Here is a 27,977-nt window from a genome sequence, read left to right on the forward strand (position 1 = left end):
AATTAAAGCATATTATATATGTAATAGACAGTATGAATTACAATGTCATTTACAAGACCCAAAGGACAGATATTTTCGTGAGTCTAAAATATATAGCTGGGTTTCTAAGCCTAAGCTGGCAAGTTTGATTCTGGCTCAGTCCAGTGGTATTAGAAGCTGCTCAAATATGCCATCTTGTTTTGGTAGATCACCGACATTTAAAAGAACTCCACTGGGCTCGATAGCTGCAGTCGCTTAAGTGCGGCCAGTATCCAGTAATCGGGAAATAGTGGGTTCGAGCCCCACAGCCGGTAGCCCTGAAGATGGTTTTCCGTGGTTTCCCATTTTCACACCAGGCAAATGCCGGGGCTGTACCTTAATTAAGGCCACGGCCGCTTCCTTCCACTTCCTAGGACTTTCCTATCCCATCGTCGCCAAAAGACCTATCTGTGTCGGTGCGACGTAAAACAAATAGCAAAATAAATAAATAAATAAATAAATAAATAAATAAATAAATAAATAAATAAATAAATAAATAAAAGAACTCCTGCACAACAAAATTCCAACACCGCGGTGTCTCTGAAAACCTCAACGTACCCGCAGTTAGTGGGACATAAAACCAAAAATATTATTAGATTCATCTTCTTGCGCCAACTAATAAATTGGTGACCATCATGAAGTATGTTTTCCTAATCCACGTTTCCCGTACCACAGCTGACATTATGGAAGTGCCAAATCACTGTCGGAGGTTCCAGATCCAGGAAATTCTTCCTCAGCCATGTCCACGTTTCCCTTCCATCTATGCCTCTATGATCAGTTGTATCACCCTGCGTTTGAATTTCGGTAATTGTGACCAAAATACAATGGCTTCCTTCATTTTAGGAGAGTTAAGACTTCAAATGATTTCCCAGCACATTGGTGCAGTACCTACCCATTGATGAGGTCTACCCATGAACCTTGAGCATACTGAGATGCATTCACATTTCAAAGACCTGCAGTTGGTTCAATGACATAACTTTCAGAGTCCATCCTTTGATACCTTAAAGCAGCACAGGCAACACGTAATACTTCATAACACGCCAACAATATTATTAAGCATTTGGTCCAGTAAGGAGCATGTAGAACTCTTAGTTAGAATTGTTTTGTTCTCATCTTCCCCAAAATTCCTCATCCTCTTGCTATGAGTCTGTTGTCTTTCTTGTGTCCACATGTTTTTGAGTTTCAAATTTCTTGCCACCGGTCTCTTGGGTGTGAACTTGTATGAGTATCCATGCAGTTGCCAGTAGGTCAATATTGGCTTCTGAGAGATCCTTTCGAACTTCTACTAGCCAGCATAGGCCTACTTTGGTTTGTTGGGTTCTACTGATAATTAAGATTTTCTTGATCAATCGCAAGTTGTGCATTATTTTCATTATTCTTCTTCTTCTTTCGAATGGGCCACCAGAGGACCACGTGCCAATTTCAATTCCTTCTTCTTTGTTCTTTCCTTTTCTTCCAGTACGCTTTCATCTGTTCACTATGTTTCTTCTTTCTGTCTTCAGACCACTTTGAACCAGTCGTTTTTACTTTCCTACCTTGGAATCCTTCTATTTTCAATACTTTTAACCGAAAGCCTTCTCTATTATTTATTTCTTCTGTTGTTATATTAACCAGTAAGATTTTCAGATATTTGTGGAGTAAGAAATCAACGACAAGCTGGGTCAACGAAGTAAGAAAGGATTTAGAAAAAAACAATATAACATGAGGAAAATATTAGGCCCACAAAACACAGCAGAAGGTTGGAAATTACGAAGTAATGTTGAAATATATCAAAAAATAGAAAATATATCAGATGTAATGAGGAAAAGGAGACTTATGTTTTTTGGACATTTATATCGAATGCAAGATTTTATGTACCCTCTCCTCTACTGCAGATTTTTCTAAACCATTTTCTTGGATTATTTCCCCTAGATATTTGAATTTTTTTACCCTCTCTATTTGGCCAATATCTGTTTTCAGAAATTTTGGTGCATCCCAAATATTTGTTAAAAATTTTGTTTTTTCTGCAGAAATTCTTAAGCCAGTTCTGCTGGCGATTCTTTCCAAGACATTTACTTGGGTTACAGCAGATGTCACATTTTCAGAAAGTATTGCAAAGTCATCTGCAAATGCAAGACAATTTATTTCAATCCTTTTGTTTCCTCTTCCTAACCTTATCGGTGAAATGTTGAGTTCAATAAGTTTTTCGTTCCAAATTCTCACTATTTTATTATTTATTCTTAAATTATATTCTAAATTATTCATTTATTTATCTCTTTGAAAGGACACAGGCACTAAGCCCAATACAGTACTACTTAACACACCAATATTTATAACGCATATATACTAGGTAATTATAAATAAATACAAACTAAAAAATAAAGGCAAGGAAGAATAAAAGAAGAAGAAAACAGACCAACAGAGAAAATAACTATCTAAAGTGCATCAAGAATATTTCCATACCACGAAATTAAAGGAATTACCACAAAGATTCAACTTAAGTACAGCGGAACTTGAATAAAGCGAAAACTTGCCCACTACGGAATCTTTTCTTGGTCCCGGCATAGCTTACAGCGTTATACTGTTTTTTTCTTTTGTATACTGCGGTATCTCCTCAACAAGGAAAAGGAAACAAATAATGAAATAATTTTTAAATATCTGTTTGTACAATGCGGAAAATATCACAAACTGATGTAGTCCTATGTACAATATTTGTGCATTGCTGTTGCTGGTATGATCAATGTCATTGTACGCACAAACTGAAGAACGTGTTTGGACATCCCTGCCATCAGAGCATCTGCCTTTCTAAGGTAAAGAGGTACAATGATACAGATGATGGAACGAATGAAGCGTTTCAAAAAACATCGGTAATATCCAACCTGTGTCAAGCAAGAAATGTTTCCAGCGAATCAAAAAACTTAAAGATAAAAATTTCATTGTTCCGTATTGAAAGTATTAACGTTAAAAATTAAATAATTGAAAAAGAGGTTCAACCTATTCAATACATAAAAGAAAGGAATGTAGTGATTACATTCTTATTTAATAGTGATTAGAAATGGGACCGGTTTCGACCCTAGTCCAGGTCATCGTCAGCCGTTCAAAACATAAAAAACAAGAAAAACAATGCATATGAAAAAGAATAAGTGAACTCTGGATCGGTATAAGATGAAATATAAACTGATGATGGGGGTAGAAATTGTGAGTCACTTAAAATAAAACAGTACGTAATATTATGAAAGGTAGTACGGCACACGCAATGATAAGTAAAGTCACTCAATGTTTATGAATAGTGGAGAACGGTCAAATGGGTCAGTTTTTACACTCTGTCAGGTACAGAGTCACAACACTATCTAACAACATATGAAGATCCATAAATATTTTGAAGTCGCAGACGAATAGATTTATAGAAGCAAACTGCCAGCTCTCGGTGATCAGCGCGGCACATCCAAGGTCATGCGCTGTGGTCTCGAACGCCAAAGTAGAATGGAGAATATCCTGAAGGTCCAGTATTTGCCTCGGTTGTGGGAAGTTAAGTACGTATATATAGAAATATACAACGCAATTCAGTATAATTGAATGAGTAATTGTGCTCCTGCTGAGTTCTTGGAAAACAGTTGACTTGAAAAACCAATTGTAAAGAGAAAAAAATGTAGTAAAAAGCGCAGCAGGAGCACAATTACTCATTCAATTATACTGAATTGCGCTGTATATTTCTATATATACGTACTTAACTTCCCACAACCGAGGCAAATACTGGACCTTCAGGATATTCTCCATTCTACTTTGGCGTTCGAGACCACAGCGCATGACCTTGGATGTGCCGCGCTGATCACCGAGAGCTGGCAGTTTGCTTCTATAAATCTATTCGTCTGCGACTTCAAAATATTTATGGATCTTCATATGTTGTTCGATAGTGTTGTGACTCTGTACCTGACAGAGTGTAAAAACTGACCCATTTGACCGTTCTCCACTATTCATAAACATTGAGTGACTTTACTTATCATTGCGTGTGCCGTACTACCTTTCATAATATTACGTACTGTTTTATTTTAAGTGACTCACAATTTCTACCCCCATCATCAATTTATATTTCATCTTATACCGACCCAGAGTTCACTTATTCTTTTTCATATGCATTGTTTTTCTTGTTTTTTATGTTTTGAACGGCTGACGATGACCTGGACTAGGGTCGAAACCGGTCCCATTTCTAATCACTATTAAATAAGAATGTAATCACTACATTCCTTTCTTTTATGTATTGAATAGGTTGAACCTCTTTTTCAATTATTTAATTTTTAACGTCAAAAAACTTAAGTCGAAATGAACAATTTACGAAACATCACAATTTTGAATCGGATACAACCCTTCTAGCAATGAGAAAGGCCGAGAAAAAGCAGCCGGTGGAAGAAGGAGACGAGCAAGAAGATGAAGATCAAATCAAGATTCAAATCCACGAACAGGACCCACAGTGCATATGCAACATAAAGTAACTTGCCATTACATCAAACTCTTCCACACTTCTTGAACTAATGGAGTCAGCTCAAGACTGCATTCAGAAAGACATAGTTAGAAAGAAGAGGAAACAAGTTTCTTTGTTATATCTGAATGTTATGAAGTAGCGTGTAGTGCTTTGTGATTGAAATAAGTTTAAGAACGTATATCCAGTGTTGTGAAAATAGTGTAATATAGTGTCAAAATTATCTACATACCATCATACTGTAAGTAATAATAAAGTGCTGTAATAATAATTAACAAATCAGTGTATTACAATACTACGTACATCAATCAGGACAGCCTGGCGTCGTGCATAGGCAGATACGGGTAAGCTCTAAGTAATATATAAAACTGGCAAGACATACGTGCTTTGCTACGGTATTACACTGAAATTTATAATTGAATGCTTAACATTTTATATATAAACCACCAAAATTCGCGATCTGACGGCAAAGTTCCTCCCATTTTCGAATCTTTCTTTCCAGCAATGGATTTTGTACTCCCTGGGCTAGCTCCAGGTATTCCGCCGGTCAGTTCGGTCCTTAAATCTTTGTCATCTTTTCCTATAAGCATTCTTAATATGGATCAAATCCTTGAGGAGATCCAGCGTGGTGTCATCTTGGGTGCCTTGGTGGTACTGAACCTGCGACCGGGTTGCAGTCGTAGTCATTACCTGGCCAGGACCCGTTTTCAGAGCGATCCGCACATTTTGACGACAGTCCAAACATTATTATTATTAGGGTGGGTGATATTAGTTGAAATTAGGTTGTTATTATTATTATTATTATTATTATTGATGTTCTGGACCCCGCAGCAAGATACAAGACCACTACTTGGCGGTGATTTACATCTGCTGCCATTGTCACTACTGACCAGCACCACTGTTGCGCGTAGGCAAGTACACGGGATTTCTGGCAATACGAATGATATACTTCCGTGCATTATTAACCTTATTATAGAGGTGAACAATTGCATGGTCAATATCATTCCTATCGTTTATTTCAAATGTGTTTAAATTTTTATTTATATGCCAGGAGAATCTACTGTAATCTAACTTTAAGTTCTCCAAAGGAAAAGATGGCTCTTGAAAATGAACCCAGGAAAGATTAAAAATGATCAGTTTATGATCAGAATCAAGAACATTATGAACAGTAAAATCAATTAGTCTCAACTCATTTTTCACCCCACCGCCGTTAAGTTGATCCCCCACCACCACCACCCCCAAAAAACAAGGCACGTTTCTTTATGATTAAAGGAGATTCCAAATACCAATGTTCACGCCTGTTACCTCCAGTTTTAAGATATAAGTATCCCCTTTCACCCTCACCCCTCCCCCCTCCTCCAAGTAAATTTTCTGGGAAAAAAAACTGTTTCCTTATTAGTAAAGGATCTTCTAAAGACCAATTATCATGACAATAACATCTTCAGTTTTTGAGATATGTGTCCTCATAAAAGGAATTCAACTCCTTTTCCTCCCCAAATGAGGTTTACTTTGTTTTTAAATGATATCCAAATACCAATTTTCACGTCTGTAACAACTTTATAGTTTGTTTTAGATGTAAGTATGCTCATACAATTAATTCAATTAATTTTCAATTCCTTCACCCCCCCCCCCAACCATTCATTGGATTTTCCGAATTCAAAGGAATACATGTTTCTTTACCTTTAAAGCAGATTCCAAATACCAATTTTCACGTCTGCAACATCTTTCGTTTTTGAGATATTAGTATCTTCATACAAATACCTAATTTTTCAATTCTCCTCACACCGGGCGAGTTGGCAGTGCGGTCAGGGGCACGCAGCTGTGAGCTTGCATCCGGGAGATAGTGGGTTCGCATCCCACTGTCAGCAGCCCTGAAGACGGTTTTCCATGGTTTCCCATTTTCACACCAGGCAAATGCTGGGGCTGTACCTTGATTAAGGCCACGGCCGCTTCCTTCCAACTCCTAGGCCTTTCCTATCCCATCGTCAGCCATAAGACCGATCTGTGTCGGTGCGACGTAAAGCAACTAACAAAAAAAACCAAAAAAAATTCTCCCCACCTCCCCCCTTTAAGTGGATTTTTGAAACCAAAAAATACATATTTCCTTATTTCTAAAGGAGATTCTAAATACCAAATTTCACGTCAGTAACATCTTCAGTTTTTGAGACATCAGTATCCTCATTAAAGGCATTCAACCCCCTTTTTCACCCATCCTAGAGGGATTTTCTAAAAACTTTAAAGTTTTGAGATACAGATACACTCATTTTTAAAATTCACTCCCTTAGCGATGGAATATCCCAAAATCCTCCCTTAGCGAGCACCTATATTGTAATATAAATTAATGTATCCTCAAAATTTCATTTCTTTATGTCCAGTAGTTTTGGTTCGGCGAGGATGAATCAGTCAGTACATGTTCTTTCATATATATAGATTTCTGTACACTGTATCGTGTAGCAGTGGTCATGATTGGTGTTTTAAGGCAAAAACACGATGTTTTGTGTAATGTGTAAACTTGTCTAATCCGGAAAAATATTGTGGTCCTTTGAGATTTTGCTTTGAGCAAGCTTTACTGTAATAAAAAAAAGTCAACTCGTGTCCTCGTCCCGAGGTGCTGGAGTTTTTTTCAGACTCACCCCAATCGAAGAGAAGCTGTATGTACTATTTTAACTGCATACCAGCCCTTGTGCCATTCTTACATTTTTGCCAGTACCGGTCGTAGAACCTGGGCTCCCAAGGACAGCAGCTAATAGTGCTAACCGTTACACTATGGAAGCGGACAACTCAAGTAATAAGTGACTACAATAATAAATACCCTATGGAGCACAGATTATAAAAATACATAAAAAGTATAACATGTGAATTTATAAATAAGAAACACAGGCTTTTAAATATTTATTAATGGCACTGTGTGAATCCAAAAATAAATCTCTTCCTGCAGAGAGTGTGTAGCATTTTAGTCAATGGTGAATTCAAGTGATGAGATGTTCTTTATCTCTGAACGTGAAATACTGTGTTCTTCCAAGCTCTCCAGCTTGTGGAGCATGAAATGAGATAAAATTCAACAGTCCCATGGAATCAAATTTATTGTGTAAGTTTGTTTATAACGTTTTTAACAAAATAATCATTCTTCTGTTATGCAGCAAAGAGAGGTTAAAATTCCTTAATGTATCAAAAGGGCAAAATATCTTATTTGTTTTATAATACCAGGCCACGGAGGGGGGACAGTTTTTGAAGTAAGGACCAAGAAACTAAAATCAATTTCTTTTAAATATACTTAGGAACTACTACTCCAGCAAGACCACATCAAGTCAATCTGCAGGATAAATTATTTTCAAAATCTGGTATAAGTGACTGAATGATATCTCCCTTGCTTAATATATAGTTTGCATTTTATATTTGCCAAATTTTACCCAGAAAGCATCCATATTTATAAACGAAAAAAGAAGGTATATAAAGCTACTGATTAATATGAACAAAAGAAATGTACGATTGATTATATCAACATAAAAATATATATGTCCAGGTAAGTAGTATGATTTTTAGTATTTCCAAAGTGTCTTAAAAAGTGTCCTCTCATACTATATGTAAAATGTGTTAATATTACTTAATTTTCCCCTTTATTACAGAAATGAAGGACTCATTAATTGCTATGGAGACATCATTTGCACGAATACCTGAACACCGAGAAACTGTCTTGGCAAGATTAAGGGGAATAGTTACCAAAGCACATGCGTATGTACAAATAAATAATTCAACATTAAAGTGTGATAAATACATTAAACGTTCCTCTTTCTACCAAATATGATGTTGTAATTTTAATTATGTGAACTGTGATATGTCTTAACGAATACTTACCAAATACAATACTATTTTTAATTATAATTTTCAATTCTTAATGCACAATTAGAAAAATCACTGCTTGATACTGATTTCTATGAACTGTATGTTGTATGGAAGGATACGAAGTGTTGGAACTGGGGCTCTCTCAATGTGTTACGTCGCTAACGGAAGCCTCGATGCCTACCATATAGATGGGCTCTACAGTTGGGATGTGGCTGCTGGAGCAGTTATTATACGGGAAGCAGGGGGAGTTGTCATGGATACAAGCGGTGAGTTAAGTTGCATCTCTTCAGATCATCATAATCATAGGTACGGTATTCATTAGTCAGGGAAGTTCGAAGACAGCAAATTCAAACCCAGCAGATATAGCTGGATTTTTGAAGGGCAGAAGAAAGTCCATTCGACACTCCATGTCGTACGACGTTGGCACGTGAAAGATCTTTCTGGTGACACGTGGTGCTTACCCGACAAAATTCATTAAAACTCAGGCATAGACACCCAAGAGAGATTTGGTTTACTCTACCTTCTAGAAGGCGTAGAGTTAAATGGATTGTCGAAACTGATGAACGGAGAGCCAGATTATGCCAAATTAAAATAACTGCACAAGGTAGCCGAGGCCATACGATTATTATTGCTATCATTATTATTATTATTATTATTATTATTATATATTATTAGCCAGGGAAAACAATGTAGTCTTTGGAGAGTATCAATTCCGCCGATTATGAGGTCTTGCGTGATTGAAGAAATCAATTCTAGAATGAAAAACTGCTGGTTCGTCAAATGAGCCAAAGCTCCTTGTTGTTGCAAAGCCTGGAGGTTATTTCTTCTCTACCTTTGTTATTCTGTTCCATGATATATTCATGGACTGGTGCATATGTCACTGCTGTTCAAAATTATGTACGCCTTCCGGACAACACGTCACATCAACTACTATATCTTACCATTTGTCGATGTCAATTTGGCACTACTTGACATTAAACTTCATGACGTCCTTCAAGTGGCGGCTTGTGAAGTTTGATGATGCGGCTCACAGATTTAATTTTTAAAATGTATAACCTTAATACAGCATTTTCCCCATTGATATTAACTCATTCTGAGATAAAAATCTATATAAAACACACACTCACCTAACCCAAAAAAGTTGAAGCCGATGCTATTGCTACTGAATGTTTGTAGCGAAAATAAACTTGAGACTCGACACTAAATTATTTACCTTTACAAATTTGGTCCTGATAAACGTGCAGAAGCAGAAGTGGCCTTCCCAAAGACTTGATTTCAAGGGGATTTTTCTTAAGGAAGACTTGAAAAGTTAAGTTTCCTGGGGAAATCAAACACAGTTTTCTGCCATTATGAAACATACATTCTATACATATTCACAATAATGACCGGTTTTCATGAGTAAAGAGAAATCGGCACCAAGTAACTATTAGCGAGAATAATTTTCTAAGAAATACATCGGCAATTCTTGCCACCCTCTTTTAAGCATTAACAGAGGAGAACTCTGCTTTTGTTCTGCTGGATCCAGGAAGGTTTGGAGAGAGGAGGATTGTTCAAAGTGGTGGTGATGACTGTCTTAAGAGGGAGAACAACTGGGCAAACTTCCTCTCTTAACACTAATCAAAAGGAAATTGAAAGAGGTCCTAGCGTTACAGAAATTTCTCTCTTATGTTTTCATCTAAAGGAGTAAGCATTTCTGGCCACCTTCAGAAGGGTTCTATGAAGTTAGATCTCTTTTGATTTGTAGATATAAAAGCAAATGTAGCTCAAAAGGGGATGGAATATACTAAGTGCTAACAAACTTTTCCAACAGAACTTGACTGGTTACAGCATTATTTTATAGAGAAAGGATGGTCTGACACCATGGTTAGCCAGTTTAAGTCCCTTCGGTGAAAAAAAAAGGTCACCATCAGAATGTTGACCGGCAGGGTAGGAGAAATGGTGGTATAACATTTCCAATCACTAGATTGCTTTTCAAAAGTCTAGATTCAATTCCAAACCTCTCCCCAGTGCTCATACGCAATAGGGGCATGTGAAGCTGTTCATCCATCAGATGGGGAGGTTAAGCCTGAGCAGACCCTTTGCTGTTACACGACAGTAGAAGTGCCGACACCATTAACCCTCCACATTCCACACCCAGATGCGCAGGTCGCCCATGGGTGTAAGATAGAAATAACTGCACCAGGCTAGCCGAACATCTTCTCAGACATTCCGGCACTAAAAGCCACACAATAACTAGACAAGATAGATAAATTTTTAAAAATTAAAAAATAAAGGGGTCTAACAAAAATAGTGTTTGTTTTTTAGCAATATGTCAACTACATAATTACTTTCTCTTTCAGGTGGGCCTTTCGAACTGATGAGCCGGAAAGTATTAGTAGCAGCCAATAAAACCCTTGCTGATGAGTTGGTGCAAGTAATTAAAATAGCTGATGCAACAATTACCAAGTAAATGATTACTAAATAAAGCAATAAGAATGTTAATTTCCTGTATCCTTATTAAAGAAATAAAATGACACAAATCTGATACATTTTTACAACTTTATAATCAACATCTTCAACAATCCTTACCACGCTTCCTGAATGTGTATTCAGAACTCTAATCCTACTTCCCTATCAAACTAGTACAATATTCAGAATGTTAGGTAATAAAAGTGATAATGAATATCTGCGTTTCATATCGATATAGAGATAAACCCACGCAACGGTACCAGCCAAGTCAATGGAAGGATCTCGTTAACATAGAAAGGTTCTGGTACCTTGGATCTCGTCTGCATTGCTATGCTATTAATCTTTGGTAAAGCAAAGCTGCTTACAATACAACATGCTGATCCACAGCAACACAGATAATTTTATGAATCTGGGAAAATAATTAATTACACAATACAAGAATTTGGCCAGTTGTGTTTTGGGTTCCTACTCAACAAAAGACATCAAATTTCTACTTTAACCAGAGAATCAATAGACAAAAAAGTATCCCTCCCTCACGTTCAATAATATAAACATATACCAACTTACTAATATTTTCATCAAACATAACCAACAAATAGCTTTTAAAACTAATAATAACAATTTTTCCTATTTCTTTAATACATGTACTATCAAACTAATAAATTTTCTTTATCAGGTGTCTACAAACTACAATGCAATAGCTGTGAAAGTACATATATAGGACAAACAGGACATCATTTTTCAATAAGATACATGGAACATGTCAATGCTTCAAGATATAATTGTTTCTCTGCCATGTGACAACACATGGCAGACTTAAAACATTACAACAATACACCAAATGAAAGAGATGAAATATCCCCGTAGACTAAACTATAGAGGAGGTTAAATAGAGTATTAAAGTAAGCAACCCTCGAACTCCTGCTAATAACTGGATCTGGCAAAACAGCCTCTCCTGCTCTGAATTAAAGGATGCCTTCAAAATAACATGTAATGCTGCTGCAGTCCGAGATTTTCAGCCCCGGCAAGCCGGGTGCGGGACAAGCCTCTTCCAGTTCGTCCTGTCCATCCACAGCTGATGTTCTACCCTTTACTGTCAATTAACATCATGTTTGACAAGGTCTTTGAAAATTTGCTTTTCCCAACTATCACGGAGTCAAAAGAAACGAAGCTCTCTAAGTATTTGAAGTTCTTGATAATGTCTACTTCTTCATTTTGCACTTACAGGTGGACAGCTTCAGGATTTTGACTCGTCACTAAACCGATGGTTTTAGTTCGGCTGATGATCTTTCCCATTCTTTCAAATTCTTCTTGACAAAGATCTAGTTTGGGTTTTTTTTAAGAATTTGCTTCACGTCGCACCGACACAGAGAGATCTTATGGCGACGATGGTATAGGAAAGGGCTAGGACTTGGAAGGAAGCGGCCGTGGCCTTAATTACGGTACAGCCCCAGCATTTGCCTGGTGTGAAAATGGAAAACCACGGAAAACCATCTTCAGGGCTGCCGGCGGTGGGACTTGAACCCACTATCTCCCAGATGCAAGCTCACAGCTGTGCGCCCCTAACCGCACGGACAACTTGCCTGGTAAGATCTAGTTTAGCTTGAACTTCTGCTTCTGTCTCACCCCATAGGATAACTTTCTTCTTCGTCCGAGGCTCGTATTTGTCTTGAAAGTGATTGCAATTACTCTCCAACCGACTTTCTAGGCCTAACGTTAGAGAAGACTTTCTGTCAGGGTTATCTCCCTTAGCCTTTAAGCAGTGCCCAGCCACATCTGCAAGGCAACTGCTTCGTATTGAATTTATGTGTCATTTCCTACACAAAGGCTTCAACAAGCCCCCTAAGTGTGAACTCCTCTGCCCATAGCCATTGGTTCTCCTTAGTTTGTCAGGTTTGGTAACGGCTGCCCAGCCCTTGGCCAGACAGTCTACTGCCACATACGGTAGCAGGATGTCCCTGACCTGACCGGAACAAATCATAACTAATCCCCACAAATTGTTCACTCACAATCAATCTTCAACCTTGATCTCCTATCCTGGGAATGTTGTCTTTAGTCTTCTATCTACATTTATCATTTCTCCATCCTCCCTCACACAAAGCTAGTCAAGTACATGAGAAATACCTTTGTAAAGATCTTAAGGATTATAATACTAAAAATGTGACCACTGCACCAAATTCCAAGCATACTCCAGAAGAACCATTTCACAAGTTTGTACATTTGAATATGCTTGCTATTTGTTTGGTTTCCCTTCTCGGTACTACAGAGGAATATTCACATTTTCCAGAGCTGCAATAACCCAAAATAGATCAATAAACAACTTTCAAGAACTACCTGAAGTAATAGCCATACTTCAGAAGTTGACAGACATTGCTTTGGCGGCTAATGCTTTAGTCCTCCAATACACAGTCCAGCTCTAATTCAGTCACCTAATACTGCCTACACCAAAATAACTGACAAACAACTCAAGTAAGCAATATACATCGTCACAGATTACATTTTATCTGTCTAACTTCCAGAGTAAGTGCCTTCATATCTCATCACCACAATCATTTCTTTGCTCCAGCAAGCTGGGAGGGGTTGTATATGAGCCTCCTCTAGTGTGTCCTGTCTATCCACAGATGTCCATAAATGCAATACCAGTTTACATCTTTAATTTCAAGATCCTTGAAAATCCGCTTCTATCAAATATCAAGAGATCTTCCTCTTCATCTCTTCCCAGAAAGTCCAGCTCCATGGCTAAATGGTTAGCGTGCTGGCCTTTGGTCACAAGACGTCCTGGGTTCGATTCCTTGCAGCATCAGTAATTTTAACCATAATTAGTTAATTTCGCTGGCATGGGCTGGATGTATGTGTCGCCGTCATCACCCTTTCACCCCCAACACGACGTGCAGGTCGCCTATGGCTGTCAAATCAAAAGACCTTCATCTAGCAAGCCAAACTTGTCCTCGGACACTCCTGACACAAAAAGCCATATGCCATTTCATTTCTTCCCAGGAACACTACAATCAAAGTATGTTCGAGGAGTCCTGTGGAGAGTCATTTTTTTTCATGTGACCAAACCATTGCAATCTCTTCATTTCTAGGGTAGCCAGCAGGTTTCTTTCCAATCCAAGCTGCTAGAGGATATGCACATTCCATATTTTATTCATGCCTAAGATCTAGTCTAGATTGTACTTCCGCTTTTGTCTCTCTCCTTACTATTACATCATCAGCAAAAACCAGAGGACTCGTTTTTGGATCCTTTCTTTTGACTGCTTTTAAAACTTCATCCATCAGGATTATGAAGAGGAGTGGTGAAAGACAACTTCCTTGCTGGACTCCACCCTGCAGGCTGTGATGTAAGGTAGAGATGGATGACCATGACTATCATCATTTGATTTTTGCAAAGGGAAAAGTGGTTTCTTTTCTTGTTTATTATTCTGTAATGGTTTCCTTCACTGTTTGTAGATATACCTACCCCGGGGAATGGTTGGAGTGTATAGCTTATGCCACATGTCAAAAACATATTTCCTAGATGAATTCTGCTTTTAGAAGGGTTACAATTTCCAGAAGTCACATTTCCACTGTGTGTTCCAGATGATGCAAAAGCAATTAGAAAAAATATGCAGTCAAATTAGTTTTGGCTGGATTTTTTCGTGAACAATAAGAAATGAAGCCGAGCACAGAGCTAAGAGATATACATGCTGATCTAGCAAAACATTTCTCAAATTTACACAGCTATAAACACGAGTGACATGACCATCAAATGTACATACAGGATGTCTCATCTAAAAAGTCATCAGGCTCTGGTGTTTTGGAAGGTATTTTCAATTTTGTTTTCTAATGTGAAGGTAGAACCAACCCAAACAAGGAACGTTTATCAGGTGCATCATACAATGTACAGTGTCAACAGAAAACATTGTTTTGGTTCTCACTGAAAACAAAATATTTTGAAGTGTAATTTTATGTGCCGAGTCGACAGAGCAACCTCAAGTTGGTCTATTGGGATACTCCGTTCAAGGATGTTTGTACACGCTGATAGTACAACACGAGAAATTAGTTCCACATATTGGTACGCTTCCTTGTTACGCAATCCTCACCAGATCACTCTGCTTTGTGGCATGCTGTGCTGCATCCTCGCGACTCATACAGCAGGCTCATTCAGCCGCAACTGGAAATACCAATACCACAAGGCAGCAACCTTCGATTCTGTTTTATTTTTAGAATCAGAACTGCAAAGAACAAAAACTACAACCATGAATTTAACTGACGTCAATCAGCAAGAAGAATGAATGCAAAAAATTCTAAATTTGTGCTCTTGTCCTGAGGTGTTGCAGCTCCTTTTGTGCACACCCGGAATGGAGGTCAGCTACATGAACCTTTCTAACCACCAATCAATCTAATTTTTGGCAATACTGCAAATTGAACCTGGGTCTACGGGAACAGCAGCCAATAGCACTAACCGTTACACAACAGATGTGGACAGAATGAACACTGCAACCACCTGATAGGAAAGAACACTCATATTAGCTGCACAGAAAGATGGTGGAACGAGACACCAATATCCTCGGATCATTTTCTTACTAATTAAAGATTTTCTGTCAAACTTCCATAGATCTTACTATTTTTCAGGAAACCTACAATACAGAGGGAATAAATATGCAAAGTTTGAACTTCCTAGATTGTCGGGAAACCAGTAAAAATCCACAGCTAGACAGTAGGTGTGATGGATTACACACACAGATTAAGGTAATCTCACTGGCTGTCATATTACGCAACCAATCCTCTTCAATTCGCCTTGCATGATCCTGTGACCGAAGCCAGTTTACACATACAGCTGCATCCATCGAGTTTATTCCTAACTTAGCCTTTATTTCCTCATTCCGAGCACCATCTTGCCATTATTCCCACCTGTTTGTAGCATTCTCACTACTTGCTCTTTTCAAGATTCAAGATATTACATTGTAGGCTTTCAGCACAGTCTGCCATTAAGACAGAATTGGCCAAACTGCTCAGAACATTTCCATGAAAATGAATGACTCCCTGTCATATTATACCTGTTCCTGAAATTAAAAGGAAGCGTGTTTATAAGCTCAAAATGTTCACAGAGGGGATACCACAATGTGATGGAAGGCATGATTTTCAGGAAATGAAGACAGTTCAGAATAGATCACGAACGTTATGAAGCTTTTCTTCCTTTCTTTTTATTTTCAGGAGAATTAACATGTTTGATCCAACCATGAATATCGGCCCCACGGTGTAGGAGTAGTGCGCCTGCTTTTCACCGGAGACCCTAGATTCAATTCAGGGCCAGTTCAGGGAATTTTACCTGGATCTGAGGGCTGGTTCAAGGTCCACTTAACCTATGTGATCACAATTTTTTTTTTTTTTTTTTTTTTTTTACAATTTGTTTCACGTTGCACCGACACAGATAGGTCTTATGACGACGATGGGACAGGAAAGGACTAGGAGTGGGAAGGAAGCAGCCGTGACCTTAATTAAGGTACAGCCCCAGCATTTGTCTGGTGTGAAAATGGGAGAACATGGAAAACCATCTTCAGGGCTGCCGACAGTGGAGGTCAAATCCACTAATGTGATTAAAACTGAGGAGCTATCTGATGGTGAGAGGAGGTGGTGGCGTTGGTGGTGTTTATTGTTTCAATAATAATAATAATAATAATAATAATAATAATAATAATAATAATAATAATAATAATAATAATGTTATTTGCTTTACGTCCCGCTAACTACTTTTACGGTTTTCAGAGATGCCGAGGTGCCGGAATTTAGTACCGCAGGAGTTCTTTTACGTGCCAGTAAATCTACCGACACGAGGCTGTCGTATTTGAGCACCTTCAAATACCACCGGACTGAGCCAGGATAGAACCTGCAAAGTTGGGGTCAGAAGGCCAGCGCCTCAACCATCTGAGCCACTCAGCCCGGCGATTATTGTTTCAAGAGGAAGTACAACTAGGCAACCATCCTCTATTAACACTAACCAGAGAGAAAAAATGGAAGGCATCCAACACTTCGAAAAATGAAGGTATTGGCCAAAGAAAGACAACACCCAAGAAGGGCATGAAAATGAAAGATCCCCTAGCTCTTGGAACCTAATAGCATTAAGGCTGGAAAAGAACACGAGTTGACCAAGCGAGGTCGGCTAGGACAGATGAAAGCGAGGAGCCTCACACAAGTGGAAGCAATGTCAGGACTCAGTTAAGAACCCTGCGATTGCCAACCCACTCTCCCAAGTTATGATCCCTTGGGGATCCTTTTAGTTGCCTCTTACAGCAGGCAGGTAACACCCTGGATGTTATTCTACCGCCCCCACCCGCAGGGAGATCTGATGCTGAGTTGGTGACCGTCTACAAAACTAAGAATACCGGCTGAGAGGATTCGTTGCACTGACCATGCTTCGCCTCGTAAATTGAAGGCCTTCGAGCTGAGTAGGAGTTGCTCGATAAGCCAATGCTCATAAGAAATGAAGCACCATGGCATTTGTTTGGTTTAACCATGAACGACTAGCAATATTAGCTGCCGTCCTCAGTTTTCCAGGTTTCATTCCCAGTACTGCCAAACATTTAAGAATGGCAGGAGGGCTGGTATGTGGTTAAAATGGCTCACCTCCGTTGAGGGTGTGCCTGAAAAGAGTTGCACCACCTCGGAACAAGGATACAAGTTTTTATTGTGAATTAAATATTATTTTAATCTTCAGATTGGAAAAGGGACTATACAACAATCTATTTCATGTGCTTAAGCACTGTGCTGGGATTGCAAAGGGCTAACTAATTATGCTAAGCAATGGTCCAGACAACAATGTACAAGACTCGTCACTAGTTTGCTAATATGAGATCAACTGGCCGAGACAGTCCCATAAGTGAAACTATATATATTTTTACTTTCGTCCACCTTAAAAAGTAGACCAGGTAATAAAAGTTGAATCTTATTTTGATCAAATACAACACTGTTTCAGAACTAAGTAAAACCGTTGTCGCTGTGGAGGCATCAGTGGCTCGCGTCCCTCATCTGACAGAAGAAGTCATGTCCAGGACAGCAGCAATCACAGCAGTAGCACATGGGTATGTTACAACTGGTATGATTTACAGTCTATAAATTAACAACTAACAAATTTGCTGACAAGTTGAAACGAAGGGACATAAGTCAAGGTCGAGTGTTTTTGTAAGTAGCAATAAATGTAAAAATGGATTTAATATACACAAAGAACACTTTTAATTTCAGTTCTTAATTGTTGTAAAGGATAAGGGTTGTTTTCATTGCATGTCTACCTTCATTTCAATATGTATGCATATCACATAAAAAAAAGGGACAGAATTTCTTTCCTTTTTTGAGCTGTGTATGTGTAGGTATTACCACATATACGGTTTATTTAAAACAGTAAATTTTTGAGGGTTAAAAATTTACGATAAATCCCAACATTTGCAACAAAAATAAAAAGGAAATTAATTTTCATTTATCACCATTACAGAATTTTACAACCATTTGCATACGGTGCCTGTAACTTAACATACATTGCCCCTCACGTTAGTTGTAATAACGCGACTGATGCGCTCTGCGTAAATGTCAGTCTTTGATAAACTCGCTGATCAGGTTTTTTTAAACAATTGGCTTTACGTCGCACCGACACAGATAGGTCTTATGGCGACGAAGGAATGGGAAAGGGCTAGGAGTGGGAAGGAAGCGGCCGTGGCCTTAATTAAGGTACAGCCCCAGCATTTGCCTGATGTGAAAATGGGAAACCACGGAAAACCATCTTCAGGGCTGCCGACAGCGGGGTTCGAACCCACTATTTCCCGCATGCAAGCTCACAGCCGCGCGCTCCTAACCACTCGGCCAACTTGCCCGGTAAACTCACTGATCAAACAGATCCTAGAGGAACACTTCTGAATATGGTATCTTTCGCCTACTTTGACATACAGCATGATTCAGCCACCCCCTCTAACGTAGTTTTATCCAACCCACAATATTCAATCTGTCCTGAAAACATCTGCTCAGACAACACAACCGGATATCTTGACATTTTCTGCCTCACCATGATAGGACGCTGTAATGTTATACTCGTATTAAACACTGGAAGGCATGCATGTGCCTTCTAGATCATATGAACCAGACATGCCAGCGAAACACTAAATTAATGTTGTGACCGCAGTAAACCTAATACTTGCTATAAGCTCCCCAGTGTGCTGTACGGAACCGTAGTGTAGTTGGTAAAGGTAGCAGAGCAAGCTTGCATGTCAGGTGGGAGGTTCAAGTCCGGGGGGAATACTACAATTTTTTAAATATTTGTTTAATACCCACTTTCATACAAATTGTGTGTGAATGAATGTTTTGTGGTCCTAAGAAGGGTCGATTAGTTAGCAGGCTGGACACATACAGACCGGAAATAATAGGAACACAACTGCCCTGACAATGTTTTATCGCAGCTAAAGCTCGATGTGATGACCGTTTTGGTTTATGCACATTCGGTCCCGGTGTCCAATAGATTGTCTTGCGCACTGAAGCATTCCAGGTGTAACTGTTCGGCAGGCTTCCATGATGAGTTGCCGGAGCTGGTCAGGGTTTTCTGGTGTTTGAGTGTACACGACGTTCTTCAAATGTCCCCACAAGAAGAAGTCTAACAGTGTTAAATCCGGTGATATGGCGGGCCAAGAGACAGGGCCTCCTCGTCCTATCCGTTTCCCTGGCAGTTCCTCGTTCAGATGGTTACGAACTGGCAAAGTTGAATCTAGTGGAGCTCCATCCTATTGCAACCACACTGTCAAACAATCGTGCAAGGGCACATCCTCCAGCAGCAGTGAGAGTACCTGACGCAGAAAGGTCAGGTAGTGTGGTCCCGTCCAATGGTCCTCAAAGAAATAAGGTCCAATCAGGTGATCCCCAAGATTCCACACCAAACATTCACTCCCATCGTACTTGATGGGCCACCTGTCACACCCAGTGAGGTTTGTCTGGACTCCAATAGTGCATGTTGTGGCGATTGACATTACCATTATTGTGGAAGCATGATTTGTCCGAGAACAAGATACGCGATACAAATGCTGCATCATTGTCCAGCCTGCCTAATAGCCACCGACAAAACTCCATTCGAGCTTCGAAATCCTGGCCATTAGCTCTTGGTGTAGCTCAAGATGGTATGGGTGAAATTTATGTTCATGCCGTATTAGCAAGACGGACAGCCGGCTGGTGTTCACCTATACAGTTGGTCCGTTATTGGACCAACTATATTGGTATTATAAATTTACTCGTTCGGAACAAATATTTCATCCCACCTATGGGAATCAACATCTGTATCATGGTGTTCACCTGTCGTGCAATCGCCCTTGTACTGATGTGTGGATTATTACGAGCTGCCTCCAGAACGGCCTCTTCTGTTTCACCCGATGTAACAGGCTTATCGTGGACCAGTGGCTGGTTGGAAATCAAGCCTGTTGTCCTTAGGCGCCTCTGAACACGGCGGAATGTCGTAGCAGCCGGGTGTCGCCTGTCGGGATACTGTTCCTGGTACAGACGTAGTGCCTCGCATGCGTTTTGTCTTGCTTCCCCATAAATGAGAAGCATGTCAACGTAGTCCTCTCTGGTAAACATCCCGAATGACAGCAGAGATTACAGTACATTCAGGCCCTAACCTGCAGAGTATGCGCAAGGCACAAGATGAATAATGGCAGCATTCTACTGTTTGAATATGGCAAATGTGGGCCTGTGTTTACGTATTCAAACATCACACCAATGTAAAAAAATTTGAACGATGCAGGATTCGAACCGTCGCTGGCACATTCCATCAATGCTAGGCGAATGCCTAACCACATCCGCTATGCTACACTGCTGAAAACATGTTGGTAGTATGACAAGAGCAGAGTTCATACACCATCCGGTTCAGTGTTTAAGACATTAAACACTGCACTGTTACCTAGGTGCATTGATTCCCCTCTTCTTTACACCCCGGTCATGTGGCATGACACATTAACATAGTTACATGGTGAAAGGACGTTGCTATATGATTTCAAGGCATCATGTTTTGCGAACGGATGATAGAACATTTCGCTAGGGTTCAGAATCGTGTGCAAAATATGCTCACTGAACATTAGTACCATACAGTAAGCCTGGAGGGGAATAGCACCCCTATAACCATGTGCACATCAGTTGGGCTGCAGCAAACAACATTGGAAGGGGCTGCTGAATCACACTGTATAGCCTATATACAGTTTATGTTTGGTTCCTGGAATATTTTGTTCCTACACATCTTAAAATGGAAACATGAACAGCCAATCCTGTTACTATATGTCTTAGTTGGTAAGATACATCATGTATGAATCCCACTGTTGGCAGCTGGTTTCCCGCTTCCATACCAGGCAATTGCTGGGGCTGTACATTAATTAAGGCCACGGCTGCTTCTTTGCCACTCCTATCCCATCGTCGCCGTAAAACCTATCTGTGGTAATTCTAAATTCCCAGGGAGGGAAACGCCTGAAAAGCCATACATCTAATTTTTGATCAAACCTATCTGTGTCGGTGCGACGTATAAAAAAAGATCCATATGACCTCTGTCGAGTAGAAGTTGTCCAAAATGTCCCTCTTTTCTTTTTTCTTGTAGCTTACGCTTCAATTTATTGTATGCAGTACCTGCTGGTAAAATACAATTGTATCTCAGGTCCTCGATCAGGAAAGCTTCCCTCCTCACAAGCTGGTAAACAAGTCGTGATTTTGCCGTCTTTGATACACTCGGGACTCGCTTTAGGTATCTAGATTTTACCTTTTCCAGATCTTCTAATTGCTTCACACTCAGAAAATCTCCTAAAATATCAAGCCTGTAGGTTAACACCGGTAACACTTATACTCAAAAGAGCACCACGGCTGTCTCTACTGCGACTTGTGTGATGTTCTCAATGTCAATGATCTCTCTCAATGCTGCGAACACCGAGCTCGATAGCTGCAGTCGCTAAAGTGCGGCCAGTATCCAGTATTCGGGAGATAGTGGGTTCGAACCCCACTGTCGGCAGCCCTGAAAATGGTTTTCCGTGGTTTCCCATTTTCACACCAGGCAAATGCTGGGGCTGTACCTTAATTAAGGCCACGGCCGCTTCCTTCACACTCCTAGCCCTTCCCTGTCCCATCGTCGCCATAAGACCTATCTGTGTCGGTGCGACGTAAAGCAACTAGCAAAAAAAAATTTTTTTTTTAATGCTGCGAACATTCTAGCTCTTCGATGAATCCTGAAACGGCTGCAGTTGGTCTGTAAGGTTACACCTAGGTAGCTGAAGCTGCAGAGCTGATATTGCAAAGAGAGATCATTTATTGGGGAAGGTAACCTACAAATAGCTATTTATCCTGCCAACCTCATTCTTTGTTTTGTATTAGTCTAATAAATAGCTAGCCGGCCCCACGGTGTAGGGGTAGCATGCCTGCCTCTTACCCAGAGGCCCTGGATTCGATTCCCAGCCAGGTCAGGGATTTTTACCTGGACCTCAGCGCTAACTCAAAGTCCACTCAGCCTACGTGATTACAAATGAGGAGCTATCTGACGGTGAGATAGCAGCCCCGGTCAAGAAAGCCAAGAATAACGGCCAAGAGAAATCACCGTGCTGACCACACGACACCTCATAATCTGCAGGCCTTCAGGCCGAGCAGCGGTCGCTAGGTAGGCCAAGCACCTTCGGGGCTCTTGCACCACAGGTTTTTTCCTAATAACTAGCTACATCTTTTTACAATACAAACATATTAGCCTGATGTTCTGTAATGTAAGAAATTCAGTTTGTAAAACAGTACACATGTTCTTAAATTCCACAGAACCAGAACATTGGGATCAGCCGCAATGATTGTGTGTTACGTAGCCAATGGTAGCCTGGGTGCCTTCCACATGGACCACCTTCAGGCATGGGACGTAGCAGGAGGAACAGTCATTCTCCGTGAGGCAGGAGGTGTAGCGCTACACACAAATGGTAAGTCTGTGGGCTAGTTCAACTCAGCAATTTTATCACACTCCATGAACCTACTAGTGCTCTCATAGACTTTCAATGCCTTACTTCAATAAAATCAGGTAAAACAGAGGGTAAAAAGCTAGTTAAAATGTCTCTAATTAATTACCATTAAACCAATAAAAATATTACCGGTACCATAAAATATTAAAACCAGTATATTCTAAAATTCACATAAAATAATCAATTTTGAAAGAATAAATTTCATATTAAATTTGCAGTAATTCAGGATAGATCAATTTTTATACAAATGGTACTAACAGACTACATTAGCTGACGATAACAAGAGAACCTAAAAATTGATAAAATGGACCACTTCCAGTCATAAAGCTAATGACAAGGTCTACCGACTGCTTGTCACCACGTAAGATGAGGGGCAGGGTATTTGGCAGCTTCCACTTCCTTCGGAGAAGGGTCAGTTGGTACGTCACCAGTATGCGTTGGAGGGCCTTCTCTCCTTTTCGTAAAAAGGTTAACGCAAATGTACGTCTACACCTTCTTCCCCCATAAGTTATAGGCTATTCATTTGTTTTGATAAAGATGAATGAAGAAAGGAAGCCAACCCAGACAATGGAATTACAAAAGAAAGGAAAAAGAAGCTAAGGAAGAGGCGAGGATTACAACCGATAGATGTGGTGAAAGACAGTGTAATCAGGGGTCATAATTATAGGGGGATGGTAAACAGGGACTTTAGGGCACAACAAATTTGCAGAATCTCCTACAAAAGATTGAGTGAAATGAAAATAGAGTCTAGCTTTACCTTTTAGTAGGGAGGCCAGTAATTGAAACATTCTAAGACCTCTACTTCACTATTACAAGCTATAAATTTCATTTTTGTTCTGTACTGAAGTGCAATTATAAGAAATAAATTAACAATAGAGTCCACCTTTTCAATCTATATATATAAAATAAGAGTTTTTTCTGTACATTGCTCAGAATTTGAAAAGAATTGTATTTCTGTATCGGTCCTGTCCACAGTAACCAGGAAATGCACTTTTTACTTTTCCGTAATTTCTGTCTGTCTGTATGTATGTATGTATGTACACGCATCACTAGAAAACGGTCAAAGAGAATGAAAATTGGTATGCAAAGTCGGGGAATAAGCCGCTAGAATCTAGGCCATGAATAATTTTATTCATGCTGATAGAAATGGTAGTTTAGGGGAAGGCCTTAAATTTAATTTTCAAATGTTTGTGTTTTAGTAGTCCTATCTTAATAAAAATTGGTATGCAAAGTCGAGGAATACGTCGCTACAATCTAGCCTATGAATAATTTTATTCACGCTGAGTGAAATGGTAGTTTAGGGGAAGGCCTAAAATTTAATTTTTAAATATTTACGTTATTAGTGGTCCTATTTCATTGGAAATTGGTATGCAAAGTCGGAGAATGAGCCACTACAGTTTAAGCTATAACTTTATTTACGCTGAATGAAATGGTAGTTTAGGGGAAGGCCTAAATGTAATTTTCAAATAATTATATTATTAGTTGTCGTATCGATAAATACTACATAACCAAAGTTATACAGAATTAAATTTCCGACCATTTATGTCTTATAAATTTTTACCGAACCGGCTATGATAACACAGATATTCATGAATTTGTATTTTTGTTGCTAAGTCCATATCAACGCCGAGCTACGAGAAAATGGGTTAACAGAATTTAATGAAAATCAGTATATAGAGTCGGGGAATAATAAACTACGGTCTAAGCTATAAACAATTTTATTCATTCTGGACGAAAATGTAGTTCAGGGTAAGGTGCCTAAAATGTAAATTATAAATACCAATGTCATTGGTCCTATTGAAAAGTACTATATAAAAAGTTATAGAGAATACAATTTCCGATCATTTATCTTTTATTCAGTTTTACCGTACTGACTATGATAAGAGTGGTATTTCAGAGTCGGAAGAAAACGAAATGTGAAGGCCTATAATATCGTAAGTGCATAACATTGATCAACAATAACATTACATTGACCATTGTTTATTGTGATGTTCTTTGTCTCTTATGCTGCATCTCAACTCCGATACATGGGATTACTGCTGCGGACCGAGTATAACAGCCTGACTGAATACTGGCAGGAAATAACCGGGGAGTTATGAAACTTTCTTCTTTAGCACGCCATTCCTCTGGTTCATACATTTTCTGAAACAGCTGGTACGTAACACACTGGTTCATCATAGTATTTCAGCTATTCGATCCCTACTCTGACGCGCTGTTTTGAATGAGCAGTGTGCATACTTAAGGCAGAGCCTCACTTAGTGGTGGTGGTAGTAGTAGTAGTAGTAGTAGTAGTAGTAGTAGTAGTAGTAGTATTATGGCCTGGTCTAGAATAACAATTTAGGCCTTTTCTAAATTACAGCACCACAATATTCACTAAATAACTCAAAATTCAACTCCGAAAAGAGCCATTTCTTAAGAAAAGTTTCTTTCTCTTCACTTTTATTAAATTCTATATTCAATTTATTCCAAACTAGCAGTGAAGAGGGTGTTTCTCTTTTGGTTTGGAGGCAAAATTTGCCTTCAAGTCAGATAGATTTTTCCGCCGCCAGTGTAGTGAATTGTTATTTTCCGACTCATCGGGTGCTCCTAGGAAACAGATTAGTAATTGGGAATAGTTTTTGCCCTGGGAGTCTCCACTATTCGACCCTCTCCCCGCCGAAGAGTGTTCACGGATCACGGCTGTCTGTGGTTTGGTCATTCGGGGTCTGGAACTTTGGACTGTTAGATAGGCAGCGTAGTCCCATTTGTTAAAAGTGAGAAAATGTGTGGTGTTTCATTTCAACGAGTATTTCGCAATATGAAAGCATTGCTTTTAATCGCGCCATTACTATTGACATCATTGTATGTTCATTTCAGTTGGGAAAACCACTAAGACAGTCTTTCTGAGGATGGAAAAAGGCATTATAATGAAAACATCCCAACCTGATTGTGACTGATGGTATGAATTGGGTCTACCATTACAGTGAAAATTCCGTCTTCATATGACGAAAGATGTTTGGTGACCTCCCGTCGCGTTTCTAGGGTAACGTTAAGAGCTATACAGTTTAAGACAATTTTGCTCCCGTTGTCACTACCTAACCTAGAATTCTGTATGCAATGTAGAATTTCGTAGCGAAGCACGGGTACATCAGCTAGTACAATATATGAAGTAAATAATATTACATCAAAACTGACTTTCAACGTATTAGGTCGTGTTACGTACATGTAGTATGTGTTGAAAATTCAATATTACATCAGTCTTGGGACTAATTTCAGCCACTTAGTGGCCATCTTCATCCAAATAAAATTAAACAGTTTATGTGATAACTAAAATATATGTATACCGGACAAAGACAATGTTGCAGAAATAATTATAACATGAAAATGCATATAACAAAATTCATGGTTATGATCTTCTTGTCATAATATGATGTCTTTGACTTAGGACCTCCGGCAAAGAAGTAAATCTCTAATGTTTGATAAGTGCTTGCTCCCTATCCACCCTTTGTTTACATGCTTCCACCAGTTCTGTGTACCTTTATTTGGAAGGGGTATCAAAAGGTCTTTTTTCCCAGGGTTGAACGGATACCTAAATATGGGCCTGAGTGTACGGCAATGTAAAATGAACAGGAACACAATAACAAATGATGTCATGTGAAAAATAGAGTGAAAGGAGAGGAACCATACATGCCCTGATCAGGAAGCATCTCGTTAAAGGAAGTGATGACTAATAAACAAATTTTCTGATGAACGATCCAGATAAATAACTTGGATGGGTACCAAACAGTCCTAAGCCTACCAATTTGGTTCTTGTGTGGACAAACCTCCCTCCTTTGTTCCCATTCACTGAGCCCACAGCATCAAATGAGCTGTCACAGTAGGTCAGAGGTAGAACATCCAACACTTGATCACAAGTTTATAGGTTCGATTCCAGCTGAAGTAGCCAATATTTGAAGTGTAGGGAGAAACCTTTGTAAACCATGTCATAATTTTGGGCTTGTTAATGGTATCTTCTCAGCTTAGCATTTAACAGAAATTCTGCGCAACAAATTAATTTTCCTTTGGGTCCTTGTTTCATTTCAGGAGGACCATTTGATGTGATGAGCAGAAGATACCTGTTCGCAGGCAACAAATCTCTAGCAGATCAACTAGTCGATATCATCAAGAAAGCCGACGAAACCAGGCTTAAATCTTCAAGACAGGATTAACAGCAATTAAACAATCCCAAATATTTTATACTCTCAAGAATGGTTGCATTCTAAACATTTCTACTAATACAAAAGACCCAAATAAAGTGTAGGGATTCTTACACTCACTTGTGGCAGAACCATCAGTGCCAGTATAAAGCAGAAACTGTTTTTTGTGACGTGAAATTCGGTCATTGTAAGTTATGAATCCTAGGATTATGAGTGAAAGTTTTTAACTTTAAATGAAACTCAAAGCACAATATTTTCAAGGTGAGTATCACAAGATCACCAAGTGCACAGCCATTGCTCCTATAAATGATAACTAACCATCTTATGAGTATGAATCTCAAATGCATTCACTCAAAATTCAAAAAATGTACTGTTCAGAGAAGGTATTCCACAGTAAGAGAAATTATTTCTAGTGAATAAATTATGGTGATGGAATATTTAAATATTCTTGATGATTTTTCATTACTAAGATACAGAGAACATATGACTGCTGGTAAAAAAAAAAAAAAAAACTTACAACCTACTATTGGCTACCGAGTGTATGATTTGAAGCGATGTATCGATTCATTCCACTGAGCAAGTTAACTGAATCACAGCAACAGCGAGCTCAATGCACACAAGTCAGCTGACTCGCAGCGGACAGCAGCGTGGCACACACATGGATCAATGAGAGACAACACACACACAGTTCATTATCGGAACACTGGACAATATGTAGGATGCTAATTAGTTTATAATATCACCTATTCAATATATAAACTAATTAGCATCCTACATATAGTATCTTCAGTACGGATCCATAATGATATTTATCACTTGCAACACTGGACAATGACGGGGAGCCGAACTTCCGCTGCGGGAGAGACGTACGGAGTCATGGCTCACTGAAAAAATCGTAAGCTATAACTAACTCTCACTCCCAGCTCATTTGAAAATAATACCCACTTGCATCCACTGTCCTCTTCTTACAGGGAGGTTTAAACAATAGTTGGATTTATCTGCAGTGTTAAAAATGTAGTCAAAACAAAAATTCCAAAATAGCTAGTAAGTAGATAGGCCAGT

General features: G+C 39.2%; 2 protein-coding genes across 3 annotated transcripts in view; one reads left to right on the forward strand and one right to left on the reverse strand.

Moving 5' to 3' along the window:
- LOC136885008 (inositol monophosphatase 1) overlaps window positions 1-27,358 on the forward strand; it is an 82,735-nt gene extending 55,377 nt beyond the window's left edge. The window contains exons 4-6 of one of the 2 annotated variants that reach the window (XM_067157387.2): window positions 17,721-17,826; window positions 22,550-22,701; window positions 26,803-27,358. In XM_067157387.2, the coding sequence (XP_067013488.2) occupies window positions 17,721-17,826; window positions 22,550-22,701; window positions 26,803-26,927 (383 nt within the window). In that variant the 3' untranslated portion in view covers window positions 26,928-27,358. Of the gene's footprint in view, window positions 1-8,100; window positions 8,207-8,431; window positions 8,584-10,656; window positions 10,844-17,720; window positions 17,827-22,549; window positions 22,702-26,802 lie in introns of those variants that run through there. The other variant, XM_067157388.2, reaches the window with a different exon arrangement.
- Window positions 1-27,977, reverse strand: part of LOC136885007 (ATP-dependent helicase brm) — a 235,026-nt gene that overhangs the window by 196,566 nt on the left and 10,483 nt on the right. The gene's annotated exons all lie outside the window — the stretch shown is intronic.

The sequence above is a fragment of the Anabrus simplex genome, chromosome 13, assembly GCF_040414725.1.
Source record: "Anabrus simplex isolate iqAnaSimp1 chromosome 13, ASM4041472v1, whole genome shotgun sequence".
NCBI lineage: Eukaryota > Metazoa > Arthropoda > Insecta > Orthoptera > Tettigoniidae > Anabrus > Anabrus simplex.